The sequence below is a fragment of the Dunckerocampus dactyliophorus genome, chromosome 12 (genome assembly GCF_027744805.1).
Source record: "Dunckerocampus dactyliophorus isolate RoL2022-P2 chromosome 12, RoL_Ddac_1.1, whole genome shotgun sequence".
NCBI classification, from domain to species: domain Eukaryota; kingdom Metazoa; phylum Chordata; class Actinopteri; order Syngnathiformes; family Syngnathidae; genus Dunckerocampus; species Dunckerocampus dactyliophorus.
The window spans coordinates 6,181,182-6,209,167 of record NC_072830.1 but is presented as its reverse complement, the minus strand read 5'-3'; the positions used below and the strand labels follow the sequence as shown (position 1 = coordinate 6,209,167).

The following is a 27,986-nucleotide window of genomic DNA, read 5'->3' as shown; positions in this document are numbered from 1 at the left end:
TTTATAGACACAGTTTGTTTTATTGTCGTTAATTACAAATCAGTTCGGATGTGAGTCAACTTTCATCTTGATTTTATTCTGGAAAGTGCCTAATGGTGGGGAGAAATAAAACAAAAACAATATTTTTTTAAAAGAATGTTCAAATAATTCAGCCAACAAGAGTCAGAATGTGTTTCCTGTTGATGAATCTTTAAATGCTAGTTTGTAAATGCTTAAAAAGAAATCGGAGTGTGGCTGATTGCACATTAAAAGTATTTATTTGTGTCATAGTGAGTCAATGAGTGATAATTTTCTTCCGCATTCAAACCCTGATCAATATGTCCAACTTTAGAATTAGTTACCACCAAAACACGATCAATCTATTTGAACACCAACACCATCATTGTTGTTTTAAATACAATCAGACTGGTCACATGGTCGTCTAGTACCGTGATTTATAGTTCTACTTTTTCTTTCTTCATGTGCAACATATCATAATAAAGAAGCATCCCGGTGGTCTTCAGTCCGGTCTCAGCACCACATTCCCACATTCCCGTTTGGATCCTGGCTTAAAGTGCTTCCACAGTCCCTGCAGTGAAAAATGTCCAAACTGAAGGACGCAAACATGAATGCCGTCCTTAGGTCATGTCTGCAGACAGTGTCCACTAACGTGGAGGGCATTCGGAGGCTTCAGTCTAGTGGCCACCATCGGAACTGCAGGTCACATGACAAAACATCTTCACCACCAATTGGACAATCCTTTAGAACTGGATCCATTAGGCGCAGTATATGGTTAGCCTAGATAGAGTGAGAAGCTGTCAGTTATGGCGCCGTTAAAGTCATCCAGAGCCTGTAGAACATGGGTGGGGAAACTTTGATGAAGCCCTCTGAGGGCTATACTAAATTTATGAAAACATTTGATCAAAGTAATGTTTAGTATTTAGTAGAATTGCATGGTGGGTCCAACCAAAAGGCGCTCACGCCCCATATGGCCCATGGGATGCATGTCCCCCACCCATGGAACAGAAGGTCACTGACATGAGGCCATCTCTAAATCATTTTGGGAGTTTTTCAGTCTTGTCATGTTTACATGAATAGTAGCAAGCTAAGAATACTCAGTCGAGTCCCGCTGGTCCCAAACTGATCCAGACTCTTTAGAGAACATCATCCGGGTTCTCGTGGACTGACGTGCGGGCTTTGCGTCTGCGCGGCCGCAGCGTGGCGAAGCATGAAGAGGCGGTGAGGGCAATGCGACTCAGGCCCACGTTCAGGCAGTGGACCTCGGAAGTGACCGGAACCTCGGAGAAGAGGGCGCGGTCCCTGGACAGCCGGGCCGTGCCGCCGCCATCGCCGCTCTCGATGTCCTTGACGATGTTGAGGATCTCCTGGCGCTCCCGCTGCCGGGTCATGCCCCGGATATTCAAAATGGCCGACACATGCTTCTTCCTGGAGAGAAAGTGGAAGAATGCTGTGTTCAGGTCAGCTGGAAATGGCAGCTCTGGCTAAGGATGTGCTTTTTTTCCCCAAAAAGAACATCAACACTGGCTTCACGTGCTGGTACCTGACGTCGGGAAACTCTTGCACCAGAACTCCCACCTCCATCTGGATGGACGGCACGTCCTCCAGCTGGATGACCTCTGAGATGTGCGACAGAGCGCCATCCAGCCAGCTCGATGGAGACTCCTGAAGGACACACGTTACTATATCACACTCATACATGTCCACAAAGTGACCTCTGACACTGACCAGGTCCTTGAAGAGGACTTTTATGTCTCCGCCTTCGTCTCGGAGGCGGCCGGCCATCCTCTTCCTCATCTTTAGCGACGTGCAGATGATCCGTCCTCGCATAACCGAGCGAAGATATTCCATCACCACGCGACGATGGACCTCCGCCACCAGGAGCTGAAGATCACCGCAGGTCACACTGCTGTAATGTGTGTGTGTGTGTGGGTGTGGGTGTGTATGTGTGTGTGCGTGCTTATGTACCTGGTATGGTGGATTGTCCATCCTGTGATATTTCTTGAAATGTTCTTTAATCACAGCTTCAATCTGCTCGTATGGCTCCGTGTTGCTCAGCCACTTCCTCTTCACCAGACGCTCAAAGAAAGGCTGACACACACACACACACACACATACACACACGCACACACAGTTCACTTACATATACTGTATATATATACACTCACCACAAGTCTGTGAGTGAGCACTTTCCCTCTGCCGAGATTATACATCCACGTCACAGGTGTGGCATACTGTATGGAGATGCTAATTACTGTAGACAGCATGACTTTTGCACCGGTGTGCATTAGGCTGGCCACAATAAAAGGCCACTCCAAAATGTGCACCTTCACTGTGCATGTGTATGAATATTACCCTGATGTGCAGGAACAGGCGTTCAGACAGGACTCGGACCCCCTGTTGGACGATGTGGTCTAGAGCTTTGTTGGCCCGCCTCAGAGAGTCCTCGCTGGCCGCCGGCTCGCATTGAGCGCACCGCTGCACAAAACCTCTGAACACACACACAGCTTTTTCTTATAAGACAGACTTGATGTTTCAATTTGACTGAGAGCAGTCCTCAGCTAGTCACCTGAAGGGGGGGCAGCAGTTGACCAGCGCGACGGTTCTGGACACGTATCCGTCCTCATGATCTCCAAACATTCCACTCTGCATACCTTCATGGAAGAGCTCCACTTTACGCTGGAAGCTGCAAGACAACAATGTCCGTTCGGTCAATGTTGTACTGTCTGTCGGCGTGCGTGTGGGCGTGCACGCGCACCTGTAAAGGAAGTCCGCCAGGCCGTTGAGGCTGCACTGAGCCACTCTGGAACCCAAACTCCTGTTGATGGAGGCGGAACGTTCCAGATCAACCTGCAGCCTCTGTAGAACAAACCATGAAATTATATTTTCATCATCTGTTTGTGGTTTGTGTCACAGAGACCTTCGAGAACATGACAAGATCAGAACCATGATAGCGTTTGCTGTAACAGCTTGCGCCATGGTGCATTCAAAGACAAAGCAGCCTGTTACACAGAGCATCCCCGCTTATTCACCATTCGCGGATTTTTGATCAAAACATTTTTTTAAAAATTTGTGAGAATACTCTCTCCAAAAATATAGTTTGTTATTGCACTTAAAAATGTTTTGTGTTCATTATTCCATTTGATTTGACTAATATTAGTTATAATTATGCACTAAAATACATGGGAATTTCTGTTAAGATACACATTAATGTCACACTGATTTGCTATGATTATCTGCTCGAGGCTAAGGCCTCTTGTCTCCAGTACAAGTCCTCCACATACTTATCCCCTGATTCTAATAGCCTTAGGCATCTGGGGCATGTGGGAGAATAGCTTTAGCCTATTATTTTAGATAACCCCTCCCCTCTCTTATGTGCATTCTAGATAGTAACATCATTCTCTGTAGAAGTTAAACATTTTCTCTAAAAGCCATCTACTCAGGGCTCCTTGCATGCAAGTGTTATTAAATTGTACCTCCCATTATTCTCAAAGAACTTGTCTCATCTCTTGTCTGTTTTGGAGGTAGAAGCAGATTTTGCCTTGACACTCTACAGATTTTTTTTGCAGAACATCCATCTCATTCACCCCAAGTAGGTCATAATTTCTAAATACATGATATTAAAGCATACAATGTCAAACATAACAATATCACAGCTGTGTACCGTACCACTGCTAGCCACTTTAGAGGGAGATGGAGGCGGGGTGACAGGAGGTGGAAGCACGGTCAGCGTGGTTGTTGACCAGGCTAAAAGCTACACTGTGACTCAGACTCAAGCTGTTCTATCAAGCATCTTTCATTATCATTCATTAGTGGTGAGTAACTATACATTTTACAATTTAAAATGCCTTTAATAAGAGTGAGTCATTTTTAGGGCTTAAATTGGATTGTGCTTCTATGCATTCAGCTTGTGAGCTTCCTTCATTGCGAGTGATCAATGGAAGTTAAAGAGAGACGGGGAGTGTTATGGAAGCTGTTAATCGCTGTGTTACAACAGTCACTTGAAATCAGAGGAGAACGTCAACGTCAGCCTACACGAGAGGGTGTGGAGGTGTAGGAGCGAGCCAGCATTGTGTACTGTTAGGCACCTTGATGCAGTAGCATAATCTAGGCTTTATTACAGTGTCAATAAAAGACTGCTGGTTGGGATCTCCTGTAATTGCTGTTATGACTTCTGAGGCCACTGGAGGGCAGCATCTGGTCCCAATATATACTAAAGTGCGTGTGTGCACGTGCGTGTGCGAGAGAGAAGAGGAAGTTGCTGATGTTGACTTTGGCAGCAGCTGAAGGACAAAGTCAGAATACAATCAGAGAACAAAACGTAGCGGAATTCACCTTTACATAAGACTTAATGTCCCCAGACACAAAACAACGCGGGTGCGTGCCCGCTTGTGTGTGTAGCGACAGTAGCCATGGTAACAAAGAGGCAGGATGGTCACCTGTATGATGGTCTTGGCCAGAGTGATGTGATACTCCTCAACGTGCAGTGTCTCAAACCACCTCTTCTCCTCGTCGTCCAGCACCTGACTCAGCTCTGTGGTCACCTTAGCCTGCAGGTTCGTAAATCAAACGCACCTCACAACACTGCCACCAACATCGTCAACTCCATAACAGCTGTCTATCAAACACAGACACACCCCGACTCCAGCTCCCATCAATCAAACCCTCTGCCTGCTGTCGGTCATACACAGACACGCCCCTCTAACCGCTGTCAATCTAAGACCGTGTAGCGTAGTTGTTGTGTAGTTGTGTCTGACCCTGACAGAGTTGAGACAGTCCTGTTCCAGTCTTTCCAGGGTCTCTGAAGGCAGCAGAGGTTTGACCTGAGAGCCGCTTAAAGGATCCGTAACACACAACTTTGCCAAAACATCCCTGAAACACACATGACACATGTATGATGATGTCACAATCCGTGTCGTGTGTGTGTGTGTGTGTGTGTGTGTGTGTGTGTGTGTGTACTGTACATGTGCCCTGCCTGTTGTAGATGTTATGCAGCCAGTCGAGCAGAGAGTAAATATCAGTGATTTCCAGCTGTTGGTCAGTGATGGCCTGTAGTCGCCTAGCAACCGCCTGGTGGTAGCTCTGCATGTACACCTGAGGGGTGACAGAGAGTTCATTATTAAGGTCCATGGATTGACACACTTTATGCTACTTCCTGTCTCACCTGCAGGGCGTGGTACTCCTCGGGATAAATGGACACTACATTCCTCTTAGCGGCACCCAGGTCCTCCACCACGCGGGCTCGGATGCGGTCCAGGTACCCCCCCAGCTCCCCGGCCGTAAACTCTGCCTTCTGAGGCAGCGAACTGTCGGCGGCTTCCTCCACCGCCGCCTTCCAGCGACGTTTCAGCTGCCGCGGCCTGGACCCAGCCGGCACCCCCACCGCCGACTCGCTGCAGGCTCGGGCCAGATCAGCCTGCTCTTCCTGCTGCAGGACCTGCACTCAAACACGCCTTAATAGCACCACAATTAACCACACCTGGCTCCTGCCGAGACCAGACTGGGAGGGTGGAGAGATCCTCACCTGAACCACCAGACCCAGGTTGGGACCGGCGGTGGGCGACCGCAGCGATTCCCTCACCACGGCCCACAGCTCTTTCTGCAGCTCTTCGTACAGGAGCTCCACGTCCTTCGCCTTCCTGCGGCCGCCATCTTTGACGCTCGGGCTGCCCACGTCCTCTGGCTGCATCCCGCCATCCGACTCGTTACACTCCTGCTCCAGCTCCAGGATGTGAGTGTCGGCCAGCAGGAGGTCCCGCTTCTTGACCAGCTGCAGGATCTCTAGGACTGAAGGTCACAAGGGGACAAGGACTTTAAAAAAAGTCTTAAATTAAGAATAATGGATTAGATTTTATAGCACTTTTCAAGGTACCCAAAGCACTTGACAATGAAGTGAACCCGTTATTCATTCACTGCTCAGTCACACACTGGTGTTGGTAATCTACATGTGTAACCACAGCTGCCCTGGGGTAATCTGATGAAAACGTAGCTGCGAATTCGCACCTACGGCCTCCGACTGCCACCAAACATTCATTCACATTCATACAGTCCTGCTAAAATAATCTAATTGAATTAACAGTACAAAAACCTAACTTATTACATATTGTATTTTTTCTTCTCGTATTCCACAAAGACATTATTTAACTTCCATCCATCCATCCATTTTCTATGCTGCTTCTCCTCATTAGGGTCGCGGGTGTATGCTGGAGCCTATCCCAGCATACTGCCGCGCCCCTAATGAGGCCTCACTAAAATTATCAAATTTAATAAACATGAAAAAAAACCAAAATAAAACATGTTTCTATTTTTTTTACAGGCGTCTCCACCTCCCCTTAACCCTTTAACTGCCTCACCAAGAAAAAAAGCAATCGAAAATGTTTTGTTTGCATTTCTTATTGCCTTGGGTGAGTAATAACAACAATCTTTTGTTTTTTTTTTTCAACAGACCTTTTAGTTTTAAAAATATTGACCTCTACCAAATGGTCGAGATGTCACATCATGGTTAATGCATAAAATTTCATACAAATACCACAAATAGTAGAAAAACTCTTGTAAAATGCAACTTGGAAACGCAAAAATATCAGGATAATGTACAGTCTATTATTGTATGCATGCCTCAAAACATTGATCTTTGAAAAGACCTTTGAGTATAGTAAAACACCAACCAGATAAAATATGCTATTTCCAATCCCTTCACCTGAACACACCTCATCTGTATCACTGCGCAAATGCTTTTTGAGCATTAGAACTACTATATTTTTGGTGATATGCTACAAAGCATTCCTGGTTTGAGTTCAAACACAGGAAAAGGCCAGTGTCGCAAGATGTCATAGCATACTGTACATATGGTTGTAGTTTTGGTGGTGAGGGTCAAGGTGTGTAGCCTTTCCTCAGTGGTGGTGGAGACCTGACCATCTGATGCCGGCTTGTTGACTTGATTCAAACAGCAGAAGACAGCCGCTGTGATCGATGTAGCCATCCGCCATGATGGCAATACCAGGAAAAAGGAACACGAGAAACTAGAGAAATACCAATGGCTCAAGGAAGAGCTGGAGAGAGCCTGAAAGGTGAACGCAACAGTGGTGCCCGCGGTCATAGGAGCACTGGGGGCCATGTCCCCCACACTGGAGAAGTTGCTCCAGCAGATTCCTGGAGAAACACACACATACTTATCTTCTAAAACTGAATATTGTCCGATCATGCCGAGCATTTTTTTTTGCTATCATAAATAAATACTTGAATATCTGCTTGTGACATTGACATATGAAATCAAAGCAAGTTATCTATCAATTTGTTAAAAAATATATATACATAATATATAAAAATAATAAAATAAAATAAAAATAATCAAATGCATGGGCATATGTATAATATCATGAGGCAAATACTGTATGCATTTCTATTCATATACAGTATATTCACTGTTATAAGAGGTGGCTCTTTGAGGGTAGCCATAACTGTGATGTGGCCCTTAACAAAAATGAGTTTGACACCACTGCCTTAAGTCCTCTGGCGCCCCCCAGAGGAGGTGTATCACACACATTTAACTCTGGGATGGTTTGGGCAGCACACCATCCAAGGCACATATACCTGAATGTGTGTGTGTGTGTGTGAATGTACAAGTGTGTAAGGATGTACAGATGTTTGCCTGCCTCGGCGTCAACAGAGGAAGACAGGATGGCACACACACACACATGCGTGCGCACACACACATACTGAGAGGAAGAGCATCTTTTAAAGGGAACAATGTGAGCACGACATGGCAGGCTTGAACTTCCACACACATGCAGATGTTTAAAGGTGGAATGTGGTGGTCCACAGCACTCTCAAGTGCAGTTCCTGCTCTCGTAAAAGGTCAAAGGTTGGCCTTCAGAGTTGTGTGAGTTATTTCAGGCAGCACCACTTTAAACACATTGGCAGACATCTTGGCTGCTGGCACAGGAAGCCACTGTGGATGTGTTATTGTGTTTATTTCCATCACTGTGATGCTGAGCGTGTCAGTCAGTCGATAACAGGGCGGGGCCACAGTAAGGCAATATCACGGCACTTTGAAAGCACCTCCGAGCCAGACGACGGACGAGGAGCGTACGTGCACGCACACGTGCACCCTCCACAGAAACACTGCTGGTATTGTTCAACTCCAGGAAATCTCTTACATCTGGAGGGCTGAGGCCCCGCCCACCACCACCCGCTTCCTCATACCAACACACCACCATCTTTAAGTCGCCATCTTTAAGGCCTCCGCGTCACTGTGGCGCTAGCGACTGCTGAGTCAGCAGTTCCTTCCACGGCCACCAGAGGCGCTCACACAGCACACACAGAGTCCGTGCGCCAATTTAAATATCATGAAAGTGTCATTAAGGATGTCGGATGCTGTAATTTTAGCGCTTTCCCGAAAAGAAATCCATACGTACGTTCTACTGGAGGCAACCAAAATAGTCAAATGTAATATAAATGCACAAAAGTGTCATGTTATTAGTGTGACAGACTAACATGTTGCTTAGTGCCTACTTCAGGGGACAAGGGGGGGGGGGGGGTCATTTTGATATACAGTCAAACTTGTCTATAGCAGCCACTAGAGGGAGTCTGCAAAAGTGGCCGCTATAGACAGGTGGCCTCTATAGACAGGTTGGCGTCCAGTTTGAATGTTGACCAGTAGAGGAAAAAAGGGAAAAAATTAATAATAATAATGTGGACCAGTAGAGGGCACTGCGGACTGCTGATAAAAGTTGTACAGCACTACTAGGCTTGTTATTATCATGGTTCATGGTTCATGGTTTTAATCCTGAACATGCATGAGTCAAACAGTAGCACATCACATAGTACAATTCACAATTTTGCATGTCCAAAAAGGAGTAGGAAGAAGCAAAGCAATCATAGTCAAGGTTTTTACTTACTAAAAGGAAGCTAGAGGCTTAATAACAGCTGATAACTGATAAAATACTTCAGTTAAGTACAACCGAACTCAGTTTTGCTCCCGCTGCCGCATGCATGCTAGCATATGTTTTTTTTTTATTGTAGCATCGCTGGGAGCACGTCCTGTTCCCAGCCTACTTTGCGGTAATGTTTTGGTGCAAATGCTCTTAAAGTTACATGTTTGACCAGGAAATAGCAAGCTCAAAAGAAGACGGCTTTTTTATGTGGAACAACTGACAGTTTGTGTGGATCTTGTGAATGAGCTAGTGACTGAGCTAGGACTCAAAAATTAAAGTCCACACACGACGCCTTCATTGATTGAAAAACAAAACTTTTTCGTGCATGAAGCTTCTACTTGAGTTGGTAATTTGGCTGCTATATGCAGGTCAGATATTGACCAAGGGAGACAAAATGGGTGGCCGCTGGCTGCGTTGGACAGGTGACTGCTATACACAGGGTCTATAACATGTAAATTTGCTGGGGGGGATTTTTGAGTGGCTGCTATAGGCAGGTGGCCCTTCTATAAAGGTGGCCGCTAAGACAGGTTTGACTGTATATATGTGTTTTTTAAATAGGCTGAAAGCAACCCATGTAGATATGCTAAAAAGTGATATACAGTAATCCCTAGTTTATCTCGGTTTGTTAAATAAGCCATTTAAAACATAAATAAGACTTGTGGTCATGTGTGTTGCAATAAATGTCTTTCACACGTGTGGACAGGACGTGGCGTTGGGGGTTCAGAGTTGAGTTTTAGCTGGATTACAGCCACAACAGTAGTGTTATTATTACGATGATGATTCATTCACTTGTAATAATACTTGTAATAAAACTTGTAATAAAAGCCTGTTGTTCCGGTGATCAAGTCTGGTGCTTGTGTTACTAGTGACACCTGGTGATCAGTGTAGAATACTACAGTTTATCAAAGTCTTAATGCCTTATACTGCATTTGTATTTTACTTCATTTACCCATTTTTATGCTTGAAAATGCTCAATTTAGGTCAAAAATACATAAAATGTCCTTAAATATGCATTTTGGACTAATAATAGGCCGTAGTCAACCAGCAATTATTAATCAAAACAGCAATTATTAAAATATTTTTGGAAAACATGCCATAGAATGGGGGCAACATGTTTAAACCGCAAAGTGGTTCAAAGGACGACTGCCGTGTATATTTGAAACAAAATCTCTGTATTCTTGACGACGTGCATTCATGCTATTAGCTTTAACATTTCCACTTTGTGCTATTGTAGTCAACTTTTACTGTTTTTTTTGTTTACTTCTGGTTTACAACCGTCCCTCGGTTATAGCAGTTAATTGGTTCCAGAACCAACTGCGATAAATAATTTTCCACGATATAGGGTTCAATGTTAATAAATTTAAAATTTTCCTAGTTAAAGTATAGAAAACCTGTTTAGGACTTTCTAAATACAATTTTTTTTAACATTATTAGAGCACTGTAGACATGAAATATCACCCCTATAGTCACCTTTATACTCCTATTATTCATTGTTTACACCACAATCCAACTCTTACTCTGCAGGGACTCGAGATGGCCGCTAGCTAGCAAGCTAGTGAACTAGCGAGCTAACCAGTTAGCTTCAAATTTATTTCTTCTAAACTTAACAAGCCAAAACTTACCACTTCTACATGGAATGGGAGGATAACTTTTTTTACTCTATCATGTCGATATACCATGGCTGACTTCATGACTTCATGCAGTGTTAAGGTAATGTAATATAAGCTAATGTCTCAATGTTTTGTGTCATTACTGCCGCCTAGTGACTAGAATACTACATATCATTTGTATTTCAATATATTTTCACTAATAATAGACCACCATGAAACAGCGATCATCCCTTAATTCTTAATTGATTAATTACTGAAAAAACACAATATAGCAAGGAAGCTTTAATCAAACAGCGATATTGTGAGGGACTACTGTAGGCTGCTTGTGTTTTTAGAATGTGCCGAGGGCCAATAAATAAAACCAAAACAATCTGCAGGCTGCAAATGGCCCCCAGGCCGCACGTTCGACAACATCCCCTGACTAGCGCTTTGTAGTTCCACTTCATCCCACAGGGGGCGGTGATAAGTCCAGTGAAGCATGAAGGGGTTGGTAACGCCAGCCAAAGACGATGGGTGATATATTTTCACTTCTCGTGTAAAACAAACTTGACATTTTGTTCATTTCGCTGTCTTTATCTGGTATATTGGGGCAGGCGATATGCTGCCCCCTGCTGGTGCTGGCCAACTCCACACGAAGGCTTGCACTAAGCGAAAAGAGGATGAAATAAGAAGCCGAAGGTTGTGTCAAGGATGAAGTCAGCCTGAGGAATGTCGCCTCAGGAAACAAAAGTGCCTTGTCTGAAACATTAATGTTTACCCTCAGAGGCAAAGATGACACGTTATGTCTATATTAATGTATATAAAAAAGTGTGTGTGTGTGTGTGTGTATGCATGTGAGAACTGAAGCAGTGTTTGCGTTGTAACGTGAACTCTCACATTCTTCTCTATGTTAGCTTCACCACCCAGCAGCTCCACGCCAGGAAGAGCACTTCTCTTCCACTGCACACCCTAAATGCTCACTATTGCCTTTAAGTAGACCAGAGCCTGCGGAACATTCTAAAATAAAAAATTAGACAAGAACAGTTTTAAAAGTACAGTGGAAGGTGGAAAGTAATGAGAAAGCATTGAAATGGTGACAACACTACACTTTGTCACTTATATAGACTCCTGATTTTAAGACCAGTTGAAAAATTATAAGAAGATCACAGCCTTTTAAAAGCCAAAATCTTGGCAAAAATGTGGATTCAATGTTGTTTTCTATCAGGTATTCACACTGTCATGATGTCTTGATGGCAAAGGCAAAAAAGCTTTCTCTGTGCTGCAAGGCCTCTTGCAGCGCGCCATTGCTGCTGAGGTTGGACACAGTAAGACACTCATCTTAAGCTTTTTCAAAGATCCTGAGGGTTATGGAACAAAAAAGTCAAGTGGTAGGCCCAAAAAAATGTCACAGGAGCCAGAGGATCCCATTGGCTGTCCGTCAAGACATGGGACGATACTTGGCCCAAATGAAGGTTGTTACATCAGACGGCATCCGCAAGAAAAGGCTTTTTAGAACAAAAGGTATCTTCAAAGGCCTCGTCTCCTGGGACATTGAAAGGTGGAAGAAAGTTTTATTCTCCGATGAGAAAAAAATGTAACCTTGACGGTCCAGATGGCTTCCAACGTTACTGGCATGACAAGGAGATCCCACCTGAGGTGTTTTCCACACGGCACCGTGATGATCTGGGCTGCTTTTTCTTTCAATGGAACAATGGAGCTTCAGGTTGTGCAGGGGCGTCAAACGGCAGCTGGCTATGCGGAGATGTTGCAGGGGTCATCCCTCATGACTGAAGGCCCTCATCTGTGTGGTAATGACTGGCGACAACGCTGCAGTTCACAATGGTCAGATACTGTTGGTCAGCTGATGAACAGCCTATTTCACGTTAATGCTTGTTTACAATAAAGTGCCTTCTCAGGTTTTTTTTTGTCTCACTCCCACTTCTTTTTTTTGCATTTTGAAGCGCCACTGAGAACCTCCTTAAGATCCAACAGTGTAAAACGTAAACTCTTTCAGTTTTTCAACTGGTCTTAAAATTTTATGGGAGTGTATCATGACTGAGCATATTTACATGGGTTGGTTTTAGCCTGTTTACAACATGTAAAATGTCAAAATGGCCGACACGTTCTTGAATTTATCAGCACGTGCCCCTCGGTGAAAACACCTAAAGTTGACACCTTTTTTTGGCTCACAAAGTTGGAAAAATTGCTAAGATAGAGTAAAGCTAAAGAAAAACTAAAAAGAGGAAAAAAAACGTCTTCTCTAACAATGATTTGTCCCTTTATTATTTCCCTGACACTCCATGACACACAATGAATTGCCATTACTTCCTGTTTAAAGACGATAAATAACTTTAGGCTGTCGGAGTGCAGGAAGTCACCCAGCAGCAGTAAAACTTTTAAGGCAGTGCTGACCTCCACCAAGGCAATGAAGGACGTGCTAATGTTTGACTGCTCCTGTCGGGCTCAATGTGAGCAAATTATCAACACGCCGTGACCCAGCGCCTGTTACGCAACGCAGACGCAGCAAGTGAGTGGCAAGGAAGCAGGTGACATCGCCATGGCAACTTTTACCTCAGAGCTTCTGCAGCCATTGGATGTTTCCCAAACACTGCTGACATTTATACCTATAAAGTCCAACATTATCTCCTCTAGCACGCTTTGGAAGCCATTTCTCCTGTTGGAAATTATGTAACGAGAAATAATCTGTTCCAGGGTCCAACTGAGGACCCGGAAGAGACAACTCAGCATTAGCTTTGCATGACTGTGAGAGACGCTCTGTTCTGCTATGCTGTGTCGTGTTCAACTTGCTCCTTGTTGACATTCCTTGAAGAACATGCTGGTTCTGAGGCGGACCCCGCGCACATGTTATCAAGTTCTGGCCATCAGAACCACGCAGAAAACTTGTCTCCATGCAGGTGAGATGTTTGAAGACGTTCGCTGCATTCCAGCTGTGCAGACATGCTAACGTGCATGACGACAACAAGCCGGGGTCAAAATGGGGTCGGACCTTGTCAGTGCTTGTCCAGTTGTCAAGGTTGTTTGAAGGCCACGCCGACAAGGGAGGTGTTCTTTGTGTGAGCTGGGTGTGGCCTACTTGCTGGTGTGTAAACGGTACACAAGGCTGATGAAGGTCCAAACAGCCTGGCACTGTTTAGCAATCACACACAGTAATCTGATCGTCTCTTGTCCTGCTTCTGGCAACAACAAGCCGGCACTTGAACATTCAGAACTTGCTCAAAGTGGAAAGTGCATCATTTGCCTTCCACCGGTGGCTCCTCTGAGTTTCTCCACCAAGTATGACATGCAAAAGAACGCTTAAAGTCTTTTGAAAGTAGGTTCAGTGTTTCCCACAGGACTGCAATCTATTTGTGGCACTGGTGGGTTGGAAGTACAGGTGCAATTGGCAAATTTGCATGGCTGGCCATGACGTACATTCGCAGCGTCTCCTACCTGACAGCGGCTCCCTGGGCTTGACCTCCTCTTCCGGCTCCTTGTGCGCCGGCGGCTCCTCGGGGTTCTGTGATGAGTGGTCGGCACCGGACTCCCTCTTCGTTTTCCCCAAGCCCACCATCTTCATGAAGGACACGCGGCGGCTGGTGGAGTCGCACTCGCTCTCCGCACAGTTGAGCTCACCGTTGGTCCGGAAGCTGAGGGTGTCACGGTATTTCCCTGCAAACCTGCAAAAAGCAAAAAGAAAGAGACGGTGGCGTCCATTTGACTCCAAGTCATCAGCAGGCAAACAACCTCCGACCGTCATCTTCTTCATCTGTAGGGAATGTTGTGTGTTTACCTGAGCAGACTTCCTTCGGAGCTCCTCCTGCCTCGCTTCTTCTTCTCCGCAGGCGACGGCGTCCCCTGCAGTGACCCCTGCGGCGAGGATGCGGCACTGTCTTTGCTGCGCGCCGACATCCTCAGGTTCTTCCCCAGCTTGCCCAAACTCTTCAGGGGGGACTTGATTTTGAAGGAGCCCTTCCTCGAGCCGCCTTTGCCCTTCTTGCCCTCGTTGGCCTCGTTCTCGTCCTCCTCGTCCTCAAACGGGTTGCGGTCCCCGGGAACATTGCCGTCCAGGAAGGAGCCGCCTGGCGACCAGTGGTTGCCATGGCCGCCGCCGTCGTGGTCGTCGTCGTGGTCGAAGGGGTTGTGGTGGTGGGGGTTGATGTTGAGGCTCATCCTGCGTATGAACAGGGCGTTGTCGAGGGTCGGACCGCCGCCCTTCAGGCGCACCGGCAGGTTCTTGAGGATGGGCATGGTGGCGCTGGGGGAGGGGCAAGAGGGGTGGAGGAACCTAGAAGAGAGAAGAGGGACACCAATCAGCTTCAGCTCATCACCTTTCACAATGGCACAGAATGGTGGGACAGTGCCTGTGTGAAAGGGAACAACAAAACTTTTTCTTCCGAGGGCCACAAAGGCAATTTTCATGTATTTTTAATTTTGGAAATTGGTTAAAACCAACACAAAGTCAACTTTTGTCACGTTTTCTTCAATTTTTGTTGTTGTTTTTTTAGTTTTCTTGCTTAATTGTATTTTTACAATATGCCGCAGGCCATTAAAAACAAGCTGCAGAAAAGCTATGCCAGAGGTGTCCAAAGTGCGGCCTGTGTGTCATTTTTTTATTGTAGGAATGAAATTAATCAAAAACAAAAAAAACTTGGAAAAATAAGAGCAAAATGGCATAATAACAAAAAAAGCAAAATTCTTACATTCTATAAATTCAGTATACACAGAGTCAAATATTTCAACAACGTAGATCTTAATTTCTTAATCCATTTGATGAATATCATTTATAGCTAACAGAGCTAAAACCCCAAAAATTCAATATTGTAAACCACGAGTTTGCGCTTCAATTGGCAAATGAACTAAGCTATGCTAAATCACGCTAGGCTAGGCTAACTGACTAAAACATACTGTAGTGTTGTTACAGAAACAAACACTGTTTCAGCACAAACCATACAAAACAATAACAACGCAAAAGGCCAGTCTCGTCAGTTGACGAAGATTTGATTATTTTCACGTCATTATTCTGGCTTTCTGGAGACACACTGGCTAACTGGCTAATGCTAACAATGTGCCATTGTACTCGAGCCGATAACAGTTCAGGGCAATTACAAGCACGCATTTTGCGCAAATTTGGACCGCACTGGATCATTCCCATCACTAAATATCATCTTTTTAAAAACATTTTTAAAAATACACTTGACCAAGTAATTCATTCAGAGATAATATAGTAGATTTGTTTGTGTTAAACCAAGGAATACGCCCACATTTAAAAAAGTTGTCATGGTCTCTCAGGTGTGGTTGGACATATTTGACATGTTAACAAGATACAATAGTGAGAGATAAAAGCCATAATAAATAATCACTTGTAAAACGCTGCTCACACCCATCAAGACAAAGTTTCAACATCAGAATGAAGGAATCAACTGTTTAACTTTCACACCTGACAATAAATCCTACGAGAAAGCCTGCTCTCTGATTGGCTGCAGGAGCATGGATGATCATAAATTCATACATGTGTCACCTGGCCAGCACCTTGCATCAAATATATAGACGTTTTGGTAACCATAGTAACCCAGTTAGCAGCTACGTGACGCCCCCAGCGATAAAGCTGCTGATGTTCCTCATAAAGTCTTCAAACATTAACGAGGGCTGCGCTGGGATCAAGTCTCTACTGACTCACGAGGGCGACGAGAGGACTTTCACCACAAGACAATCATGCTGCTCGTGAAATATAGTCATTTCTTACATTATTCCTCAATATATTTCACACAAAATCAACAAAATACGGCAAAGCTTTTCAATAAATGAGGAATAAAAACTTGCAAACATGCCACGCGGCCCTGAAAGACGAGCCTGAATGTAGCCGAGCTAAGCTAATTTGTTAAAACAAGGGGAGACTAATCCTAAGTTTTACGGCCTTTCGTACCCCTTTAGTCGACAAGCTGTGTAAAAACAGAGAATATAGATGTGAGGCCCAGAAAGGTTTAGCTAAATCAAGCTAGGCTAACTGGCTAAAACATAGTGTTGTTACTGTAGTAAACGTATTTGTACTGGGTTTCAGTACAATCCAATAATAACAACGTCATAGGCCAGTCTAGTAAGTTTGTCTTGGCACTTTTAACTAGTCTCACCGCTCCTAAAATAGAATTTTTTCAATTATTTCTCAATATAAATTCACAATTAATGGACAAAATATGCCATGACTTGTCACTAAATGAGAAAAAAAGACTCAAAAATTGTGCGCACACATTAAAAAAAAACTTCTAAACTTGGAGAGTAAAATATGACACTAAGACAGGGGTGTCTGAAGGTGGCTGTTTTTTTATTGGCCTGCGACACATTCAAAAAATATATAATATAACAAGAAAAAAAACAACAGCAACAACAACAACAGCAAAAACAAAAAAATCCGTAGTCATTTTATAAGGCTAAAGTCAAAATATTAAGAGAAAAAAGTTGTACTCTAAAGGGAAAAAGTCACAATTTTACAATAATAACGTTGCAATTTTATGAGGAAAAATAACATCATTTTAGTAGCGTGAAGTTCAAATACAAAAGAAAAACAACGCTATTTTTAAAAAAAAAGTGGTAATATTATGAGAAACAAACAAAACAACAAATAAAGTTGTAATTTTTTTTTGCGTTGTGGAAATAGTCATAATGTTCTGCAAATAACATCAAAATATTATGGGAATAAAACAAGAAGAAAATTTACTAGAAGAAAATTGCAAAATTGAAATAAACAACAGCAGAAATGGAAAAACAGCAATAATTTTACAACAATAAAGTCAAAATATGAAAAGAAAAGTATTAAAAATAATAATATTAAATATATTTTAATGCTTAAATAATTTTTAATACAATTTTTAATTTAACATTTTAAAGAAATGTTTAAATAAGTGTTTAATATAGAATAAATATTACAAAATGAATACAAGTATTAAATATGAAAAGAAAAATGTTGTGTTTTAATGAGAAAAAAGTCGCAATTTTACAAGAATAAAGTCGTAATATTCTGAGAAAAAAATAATGTTGTTTTAGTAGCATAGAAATGAAATATTACAGAAAAATATGTTGTTTTTTTTAAAGTCATAATATTGTGAGAAACAAACAAAACATAATATAAAGTTGACATTTTTTTAAATTAGGCATGGGAAAGTTATAATATTTTGGGAATAAGGTCAAAATATTATGGTAATAAAGTAATGATATTCCAAAAAGAAAATTTACAAAGATTTAAGAAGAAAGTTGTACTCTGTGGCGTTGAAAACAGTCGTTGCTGTCAGACAATTTTATACAAATTCCAACATTGATCCAGAAAGACTATAGACTAAATTTAGCCAAACTAAGCTAATTTGTTAAAACAACGTTCTGCTGGCAAACTAGTACAAAGTTTGTTACTGGTACATTTCTAGGTGACAAATGTTGCCTCATGATCCTTATAAATTGTGTAAAAATAGAAAATATCCATACTAGGCTATGAAAGAGCCCAGAAAAGCTAAGCTAACTAAAGCTAGGCTAGGCTAACTGGCTAAAACACACTGTTGTTATGGTATCAACTACTACTATCAACTGGAGGGACTACTACTCTTATTAATTATTTCTTGATATATTTCACAATTAATCAACAGAATACAGCAAACCTAAGACATTATTGTAGTATCAGACAATTTTTTTGCCAGGGTGGTTCCACAAAAACAACAACAACAAAAAAGAAATAGGCATTTAGCTTGATCTTTAGCGTCTATGCTAAATGTGCTGTTACAGTGACCGTTACACAGCGTGGCTGCAACACTGAAGATGACAAACAACGTCTAACGCCCATCACTGATGAATATTTAACATAAAAAAATGTCACGTTTATTTCAAGTTTCCTACGTGTAGCTTAAGGAATTCAAGGTGTGTGTGTGCGTGCGGATGTTGTTGATGTGATCAGTTTCCAGTCTCACCAGCTCAGGACACACTGCTGCTGCCAGAAATAGACACACACACACACACACACACAGAGCGGGCAGGACGGAGTGGGAAGCCGTTGTGCGGCGTTGGTTCCATAAATACCCAGCAGCCTCGGCGGCAGGTCAGGAAACCCACGCTGTTTTCTTCAAGAGGGTCGCAGGGCATCACGGAAGCTTCTGGACACAAACAATGAAGCGGAAAGGACAGCGATAGTGTGACGGACAGAGCCCCGACACCACTGGGCCTCTGCGGGGCCTGGCCCGGTCCAAAAAGCTAAAAGAAGCGGGGGGCAAGGGGGCGCCACTGAGACGCTGCTCCGTTAATGGAGCGCAAAGTACACAACTCAGTCAGTCATCGTCATCACCATCATTCATCCAGAAAAGTCCTCACTGACAGTACAGGTCAAGAGGTCGCCACCTTTCTATGTCAGCAAACAGGAAACCAGTAAGACAAGAAGATAGCCAATCAGGCGACAGCCCAAAACTCAGCCTTGACCTCCTCCTCCTTGTGTGTGTATGTGACGATAAGGCGCTGATGTCGAAGGAAAAGCAACACAGGACGGCCAACGAGGACAAATAAGTCATAAGCACTTCCTGTTCAAACGTTATCATTTCCTCCTCAGCTCATATTTGCTCACTTCACATGCCCCCACTGCCTGGTTACCATGGAAACAAGGACCTTCAAAAGCTGATTATTCATGAAACATCACTAGTAATAATATCAATAATAAGAAGAAGTGTGGTACAGTTCCACTTTACTGGCAAATGAAAGAGGTCAAAGTTGATGTTTTGTGACCACGTGTGCAGTGAGAGAACTTTCCAATGCGGTCACTTGCATCACAAAGCCAGTCTGAAAGTTCCCGTGCAGCTCGGGCTTTGTGTTCGTGTCAGGCCCTCCGCTTTTGCTTCACTGTGCATTTTTATCGAGCGAGTGGAGCACCCTGACAGTTGAGAAAGATCTTTGTTGTGTCAGACCGGAGCGGAGGTGTGGACTGGACTCGAGTCACAATTTCAATGACTTTGGACTCGACTTGACAATATCATCAAAGACTTGCAACTCGACTTGGACTTGGACAGCAATGACCCGGGATTTGAATTGGACTTCAGTCTGATGACTTGAAACTACCTGGGATTTTCTGAGAGTGTGTTGAGTAAAACGTGTCCCCCAATCGAAGTATTCGCCTAACGTGACCGTTTTTAGGTCATTTCCAGCAAGACGCCATATTTTCCCACAGAATCTGCCTCATCGAATGCATCTGTTAACGTCCAATCAGGTTTAAGAACAAACAAGAAGCGAGTGGCTTACATTTCTGCGAGCGCCAGACTGCTGGAGAGTGGCAGCGATTAAGACCAGGATGTGTCAACATGCTGCTGAGGAGAATTTAATGAACAAATTAAGAGGTCAAGGTAACACTTAACAGTGCTTAATACGTGTAAGGGCTCAAAAATTTCAAGCATATGACATCGGACTTGACTCGACCTGCCTTGCCTTGACTTGAGACTTGGGATTAAAGATTTGAGACGTGCAAAACGCTGACTTCCTCCCACCTCTGCACGAAAACATGCAGACACTCTGAGCCTCAAGTGGATCACAACCAGATTTTCCCATCATGCATCTGTGCAGCTCTTTCCTCAGAAGACGCAGATCGGCGTGATCAGTCTTGATCAATACAGTAAGTCAAACCAATGATAGCTGGGCCAGAGCCACAGGCTAGCTTAGCATCAAGACTCGGAGAAGAAAGTTGAGTTAGATGGAAGGCCCAGAACCTGAACTGGACCCGAAGCATTGGAATATTCTGACCACTGGGTCCTCCAGCAAGGCAGTGAAGGACAGCAGTCCAAGTCCACCTCAGGGGTCAGCGATCCAGATGTTTCAAATTGTAGTTGCGGTGATGAGAGCCAAGCGTCTCCAGAGAAGATCCTTAAAACTTCCTGTCCACTGTCCACTTCAACATCCCATAATAAGACACACTGGCCACACCAGCTAGCCTGCAGGCTGACATTCCAAACGGATTCATCCTTTGTCATCTTTGGGACTTGAACAAAAAAAAACCTCTGCTCAGCGTCAAACGCGAGCAAAACATCTGCTGCGTGTCCTCCGAAAAGTCACATGACCGGAATGATGCTGGGCAAGCACGGCGGCACACCCAGGAACCACACTCTGACCCTCAAAAGAAAGATCATGATTAAAACGTCGCCTGTGCATTTAATCAAGCGCTTATGGTGGCCACGGTTTGACCCTGGGACAGATTATTTCTATTCTGTGGGAAACAAATTATTCAGTAAATTATTGTTTGTGCAAATCAATCAATTAACAGAATAAAAAAACAAAAATAGTGCTCGTGGGCTGAGATTGAACTCACGTCCTTTGCTTTAAAGGGGAGCCGCTGCACCATTACAGTAAGACAGGGTTGTCCAAAGTGCGCCCTGGGGGCCATTTATGACACGCAGCTGTTTATTGGCCCGCGGCGCGTTCTAAAAATATAATTCAACAGGACAACTTAAAAAAAAAAAAAAAAAACAGCAAAAATTGAAAAATCAGCAGTAATTTTACAAGAATAAAGGCAAAATATTAAGAGGAAAAAAATCTGTACTCTAACAAAAAATAGCTGTAATTTTATGCCAATACTGTTGTAATAAAATAATAAAAACAAATAATGAATTAATGTCATTTTAGTAGCATAATGTTGAAATATTAAAAAAGGGGCTTTTTTTTAAAGTAATAATATTTTAGAAAGAAACAAAGCAACAAATAAACTTGTAATTTTTGGAAAATTAGGTTGCGGAGAATAAAGTCAAAATGGTACGGGAACAAAGTCAAAATAGTTGGAAAATTGAAAATAACAGCAGCAGAAATTGAAATAATTTTTTTTCACGAGAATTAAGTAAAGATATTAGGACAAAAAAAGTAGTATTCAAAGCAGGAAAAAAGGCGCAATTTTAGAAGAATAAACTCATAATATTATGAGCAAAAATAATGTCATTTTAGTAGCATAGAGAAAACATTTTATTTTTTTAAAGTTGTAATACAGTGTGAGGAACAAACAACAAAATAAAGTTGTCATTTTTGGAAAATTTAATTGTAATATTATGGAAAAAAACATCATAATGTTACAAAAACAAAATTTACAGAAGGTTATTTAAAAAGTAGTTTAAATATTTGGAAATTCAAAAATAAAAACAGCAAAAATGGGAGCAAAGGAGCCAAGCGGGAAGTTGCTACTAATATTGTAATAGGCTTTTTCACCTATGTGACAAAGCTGACATGCAGTTCTTTCCTTGAAGTGTGTATCACTTCTTAGCACATGCGTTGCTTTACAAAATATCAAAGTGGCCCTTGATGGAAAAAGTTCCGGACGTCCTTGCAGCGAGACCAATTGTCAGCTTGTTGGTGTCCATGACAACCACAGGTGCGCTTCAACATGGCGTTCTGGAGTCAGTCGCTTTACAGTCGGGCGTGTTGCATTCCTGCTATCAAACATACGCTCACAGTCCAAGCAGGGTGATGCTGGCAGACAGCTAGCATGCTGCACTTCGGTCAACACCAGCATACGGGGTCAAAGTTCAGGAGTTCAAGCGAAGGTTCAGCAATTTTCATGCGGAAGTGAAAAATGTGAAAGTCAGCAAGCCCAAAAAAACCCTGGTGGGGGCTGTGGGGTGTTTTGGTGTTTGCGTTTGTTCCCCTTTTTCAGCCATTCCAGCTTTTGAGTCCTTTCTGGCTCATTCATTCACTGTGCCGGCAGGAAGTGGACAGATGAAAAAAGGACGGATGTGACCTTTCAACTGCTTTCTCTTTCATGTGCCAGCGAACGCGGCGCTCGATAAAAGCCCTGCGTGAGCACGTCACACACAAAGATGGACGCCTTTCTTCACGTTTTCCGTCAGAGAAAATTCCCATGTTGAATGTTTGGCTGAGTCATCCTGCATGCAAACAACATCCATTGTGCAGCTGAGTCAATCATTCATCACATTAACTGCGTACACACTTTTTTTTTTTCACACCTGTCTCAGGACGCCTGAAGGCAGCATCTCACAGGACACCTCATTAGGTACATCCTCTCATCACATCCAATAGAAACATATTAACGTTTGCTTTTAATGACACAGTCAGAGAGCCGTTCAGTTGGTCCAAACTTTTTCCGCAGAGGGCCACACATTGAAATATCAAAAGATGCTGGTTATACATTTACATTTACATTTACATTTACATTTACCATTTTTGTAAAAAGTCCCAAAAAATGTTTAATTTTGTTTGCGTTATTATTAGTTATTAAGGTCAACATTTAACATTGTGCCTATTTTCACTTTTTTTTTTGCTTAATTATAACTCTACAATGTGCCGCGGGCCAATAAAAATCAAATGAAGGGCCCAAAATGGCCCCCGGGCCATACTTTGGACACGCCTGCAATACACAATAATAAATAATATATTGTTACCGGTAATCAACATTATATTTGTAAAGGCTGACATATGTATTTGTATTGGATGTCATTATATCAGGGGTGTTGAAAGTGGGGCCCGGAGGCCATTTGTGGCCCGAAGCACATTCTAAAAATACAATTAAACAACAAAAATGAAAAAAAAAAATCTAGGCATGCACCAATCCACATTTTTTCCACTTTCGTTCCAATCCCGATGCCTGAATTTAGATATCTGCCGCTACGACACAGTTCCAGACACCAGAGCTCTGTTTGCTTTGATATGAAACCATGCCAAAAGAATATCAGCAAATGTAGCTAGAAGAACATCAGCAAACACACCTGTCCACACATGCACACACACAAGCGCTCGGCCTGACGCCTTCACGGCTTCACAGACAGTCGGACAACACAGGACTCTTAGCATCGCATGCACGGGGAGAACATCTTAACTTCCAGATCGCTACATTAGCATTATCGTTGATTTTATATGAGGCTGTAATAAACTCCTCCCTACAGGCAAGTATGATATTGTAGCGACTCTGAAGCTTTGTGTTGTGCAGATGTCCGACGGTTTTGTGTGGTCGTGAACGCGTCAGGCGTGCGTGGCGAGTGGGCGGCCGCAGTGCATGTGTGGAGACAGCTACGTTTGCTGATACTCTTTTAGCTATATTTGCTGATATTCTTCTAGCTACGTTTGTTGACAACATTGAAGCACAGACGTGGCTCACGGATCAGGAATCTGATACTGATACTGAAATAATATGATGTCGCCTGCAACACAAAGCTGCGACGCAGGATGTTTTTCCTTTTAATACATATAACTTCTTGGCAAAGTTATGTTGGATTTATTGGAGGAAAAGGTTTGGACACCCGTGCGTTTGATGCTGTACCTAAAATGAAGCGTGGAAATGCACATGAACGTTGTAGCACAGGTGCACACAAGCACACCTTCCTGCTCGGCAATGCTGCTGCGGTGTTAGCTGTTAACCTTCAAGTGCAAACATGATTTCAGGGCAAGAATAAACACTCATGTTGACTGAAAGACCACAAACGTGTCAAATCCAACACCAAAGTGGTGTTTTCCCATAAAATGAACACCGATATCAAGACATGACATGAAAAAACACAGCTTAACTACTCATGACAGTGTCTGAGAGGCTGTCAATGATCAACATGCAGTGAGTCAAACTATCCTCAAGATTGTCTCTGAGATTTCCTGTAAGTTTAAACGCAGCATGGTCCAAATGAAAAAAAATGTCAGCATAATAAGAAAGTTTCTACTTAATTCATAATATTTTATTGTCACACTGCACGCAAGCCAATTTATGACCACACTGAAAGTAAAAATGCGGCGTTCAGTGACACACACGTTCAACTTAATTCATTATTTGTTCAACTCTTCACATTCACTCATTATTATTTTTTTAAGACGCTAACAGGAATTCCTCATAAGCAGCGTCTCCTCTACAGTCTGCACTTTCCCAACGCTCCGTTTTTTTTGCATAAAAAGACAAAAACAGGAGGAAAAAAGTCTAATTCGCGGGATTCGAACCAGACACACTCACCGCTACGAGTCATGTTGTCTGCTAAAAGTGTAATCAGAAGCCTCCTTAAAGCCGAGCTGCAGGCTGATAGGTACGATGATGGTGATGATGATGGCTCGATTAGGCTCGGTTCCCTTGACGGATAAACGCGAGTGAACCCTGCACTGTGCTGCGTTTATGGGCGGTCGGACATGTCGCAATTGGAAGTGGGAGGGCCCACGCTAAGGTCAAAGTCGCGACGCGACGAAGGAGGCGTCTGCAGGTTGATTGGGTGGGTCAACCAGGTAGAACAGCAACATGATGGACCCTTTAAAGTACTACTACGGGTTCCTTAAACACATCACTACTCTGTGAAGGGCAGATGTAGTGCTGCCCCGACAACTTTGACTACTTCCTGACTCTGGAGGTCACATGGTTGTCCTCTGAATGAGGCCCTCCCCCCCTGCAGGAAAAATACAAAGTCTTCATTCTGCGATTAGTGAGCGAGCGTGTGTCGACATTCCTGGCACATGCATTAGCTGCTAAACACACACACACATACACGCACACACAAACACACACACACACACAACATTCATTTCCTGGAGCCCTACTGGAGACTTTTGAATGCTAGCGATGATGATTAATGATGATGATGATGATGATGATGTACTAGACCAGTGGTTCTCAAGCAGAGAAAATATTTTTTTATTGGAAAAAAAAACCACACCGCTGTAGCATCACTAGTTCACTGATCACTGGTTTATGACGGTCCAAAACCGTGCTCATCTTCAAACGTAAAACTTTCAGCTTAAACTGTACAGAAATAAAGTGTGAAGTTAATTGCGAATAAATCTTTTTGCACATGAAATAATAGCTGTCAACTTAAAGTTCCCTTCTTTGGCAAATTTTGGATCATTCCTTTTTTATTTATTTAATTTAATTTAATTTAATATATTTAATTTAATTTTTATTTTTTTATAATTTCTATTGATATATTTCAAATATTATCTATATGTTTTTCTAACTTAAATCTATTTATAATTATGATTTTTTAATCATTACATTTTTTAATTTAAAAAAATGATATTACATTTGTAGCCGCACAGTGGCTGAGTTGTTAACATGTTTGCCGCACAGTCAGGAGATCTGGAAGACTTGGGTTCAAATCTCTTGGACATCAAATACTTATTTCCCCTATTATATGTATTTTATATATCAAGTATCACCTTGAGTGCCTATTACAACTTTATTCCCACAATATTAGAACTTTTTCCCCAACCTAATTTTCTAAAAATTACACCTGTACTTTGTTTGTCTCTCATGATACTACGACTTAAAAAAAAAAACATTTTTGTTTATTGTTTCAGCTCTATGCTACTAAAATGACATTATTTTTCTCCATAATATTCAGAGTTTATTCTCGTAAAATTGCAACTTTTTTTCTTGTTAGAATAGAAAACAACTTTTTTCTCTACTATTTTTGACAAAAAATGACCGCTGTTTTTTCCATTTCTGCTGGGTTTTTCTCTCGCTTCAACTATTTCGACTTTCTTCTTGTAATATTATGACTTTATTCCTATAATATTTTTATTTTACTCCCATGATATTATAACTTTTTCCCCGACCTAATTTTCCAAAAATTACAACTTTATTTTGTTTTGTTTGTTTCTCAAGATATTCTGACTTTTTCTTTAAAATTTCAGCTGTATGCTACTAAAATTCCGCAGTTTGGACACCCTGCGGCTAGCGGGAGTCATGGTTCGCAATAGCGGTACCCTGAAGAAGCCAGAGCTTGAAAACTCCCTTCCATCGTTAAAGTCTCTTGTTTGGGAACTCATGGCCTTCCTGGTGAAATACGCAAACGGACAAAAACAGAAGCAGTGTGTTGCCATTGTTGAGTACACACAGGAATGGGGCTAAAAACTGGAACTATTAATACTGCACTTAAGCCAGTAAGGAATTTTCATTTAGTAAAAATAACATAGGCTTTTGTACAGGGACCCAGAATTTGGTGCTACGCCCTTGTCCTTTTTATTCTATTCCCCACTGAAACTTGAAACAGGGCATATCTTACTATTCATGAGTCAATTGTATTTTTAGATTATACCAAGGGCCAATAAAAGACAAGCTGGGGGCCTAAAATGGCCTCAGGGGCTGCACTTTGGACACCCCTGATGTACAGTGCAATGGTCTGTCAGTTGGCTAATTACATCTATAGCAGGGGTGGGCAAACTTTTTGACACGCGGGCCACATTGGGTTAAAAAAATTAGACGAAGGGGCCGTCTATATATAGATGGCATCAAACAGAACGACATACTTGCTCACGGTGCAACAAAACCAAAACACAACACACCCACAGCATAAATGCATCACATAAATCAACAAATAAGCGCTATATATAACATGTAACTTAAAACTGTTATTTCCAAATGCCCGCAAGGCATGCTGGGTAGTCCAGCTGCAGCAACAACATAAACTATCCATTCATTTTCTGTGCTGCTTATCCTAATTAGGGTTGCGGGGGGATGCTGGAGTCTATCCCAGCTGACTTCGGGCGAGAGACGAGGTACACCCTGGAGTATGTTAACTCCTCCTTGTTTACTTCTCTGACGACCTCCTCAAAATATTTTGCAATCCAGCAAAAATGCGACAAACCCGGCAAAATATAGCGAGAAAGAGTACCACAAGCTACCCAGCGTGCCTTGCAGCAGGAATACAGTATATGGGTGTACTTTTTGGCATTGGTATTGCGCATAGATATTTGTTTGTATGCCCACATGGTGCAGTAGGTAGGGTACTTTGTGTGTTTTGTGTGTTGACGTGTTGTGTTGTTTGGATGGCTTCTTTGTACAAGCTATTGCATCTGACTATTTTGGCGACTCAAGCGTGCCACAATAGCACTGCAAGTCATGTTGTCGGCTACACTTTCCATGTGAAAGGTTTAAACAAAGGAATTTGGAAATGCCCGGTGGGCCGGATTAAGTCGCTTGGCGGACCCGAAGTGGCCCGTGGGCCGCAGTTTGTGCATCACTGATCTATAGCATCCTTAATTAAATGTATTGTCGGGCGTGATTTGTTACAGTCAAAAAATGGCATAAAAGCTGCAAACTGCTCACACATGTCCAACAGGGAGAGAGTTGGCCACGCCCATCCAGTAAACAGGAAGTGTCTCCCACTTCATCTTAGAATTTGTTTACTTTGTCTAAGCATAAATAGCAAAATTCTGGCACATTCCTCAGGGGGCGCCAGTGAGTGAGTGAGTGCATGTTGTGTGATGTCTTCACTGTCTTTTATTCTCTGCCATTCATTCATTCATGAAGCAGTGAGGACTGACAACGACGACGACATGACAGTGTCCTCATAAGCAGCTCCTACCTCACTTCTTCTTCTTTGATGACGGAAATATTCCAAGATGTTTCCTCACGACTCAAACATCTCTCCGCCAGGACACCTGATGAGGCTTCTCTCTTTTTCCCCTTCTCCTTCAGGTGGTGGTTCAGGTTCTGCTCGTGGTTCCGCTCGCCTGAGCTGGTTCCTGATCGTCTCCTCTGGCGCCTTGTTGGGCT

At 42.8% G+C, this 27,986-nt stretch overlaps 1 protein-coding gene across 2 annotated transcripts; it reads right to left on the bottom strand.

Moving 5' to 3' along the window:
- Window positions 1-3: 3 nt before the first annotated feature.
- Window positions 4-27,981, bottom strand: exoc3l2b (exocyst complex component 3-like 2b). 2 transcript variants are annotated; one of them, XM_054793447.1, is made up of 15 exons: window positions 27,796-27,981; window positions 14,310-14,804; window positions 13,970-14,196; window positions 5,522-5,784; window positions 5,162-5,434; window positions 4,973-5,091; window positions 4,755-4,869; window positions 4,437-4,547; window positions 2,756-2,856; window positions 2,567-2,683; window positions 2,353-2,488; window positions 1,966-2,088; window positions 1,726-1,881; window positions 1,541-1,662; window positions 4-1,425 (listed from the first exon to the last, which is right to left on the bottom strand). In XM_054793447.1, exons 2-15 carry the CDS (start codon window positions 14,765-14,767, stop codon window positions 1,134-1,136), a joined length of 2,613 nt encoding a protein of 870 aa, XP_054649422.1. In that variant the 5' UTR covers window positions 14,768-14,804; window positions 27,796-27,981; the 3' UTR covers window positions 4-1,133. The 2 variants fall into 2 exon arrangements, with proteins under 2 accessions (XP_054649422.1, XP_054649421.1); XM_054793446.1 differs by lacking the exon at window positions 27,796-27,981 and adding an exon at window positions 24,459-24,654.
- Between the last annotated feature and the right edge of the window lie 5 nt (window positions 27,982-27,986).

Excerpts from the sequence above, each read along its gene's own strand:
- exoc3l2b (XM_054793447.1), bottom strand. The coding sequence starts at position 14,767 with ATGCCCATCCTCAAGAACCTGCCGGTGCGCCTGAAGGGCGGCGGTCCG. Across the intron at positions 2,489-2,566 it reads AACTGCTGCCCCCCCTTCAG|AGGTTTTGTGCAGCGGTGCG; the intron begins GTGACTAGCTGA and ends GTGTGTGTTCAG. Across the intron at positions 1,663-1,725 it reads AAGTCCTCTTCAAGGACCTG|GAGTCTCCATCGAGCTGGCT; the intron begins GTCAGTGTCAGA and ends TGTGTCCTTCAG.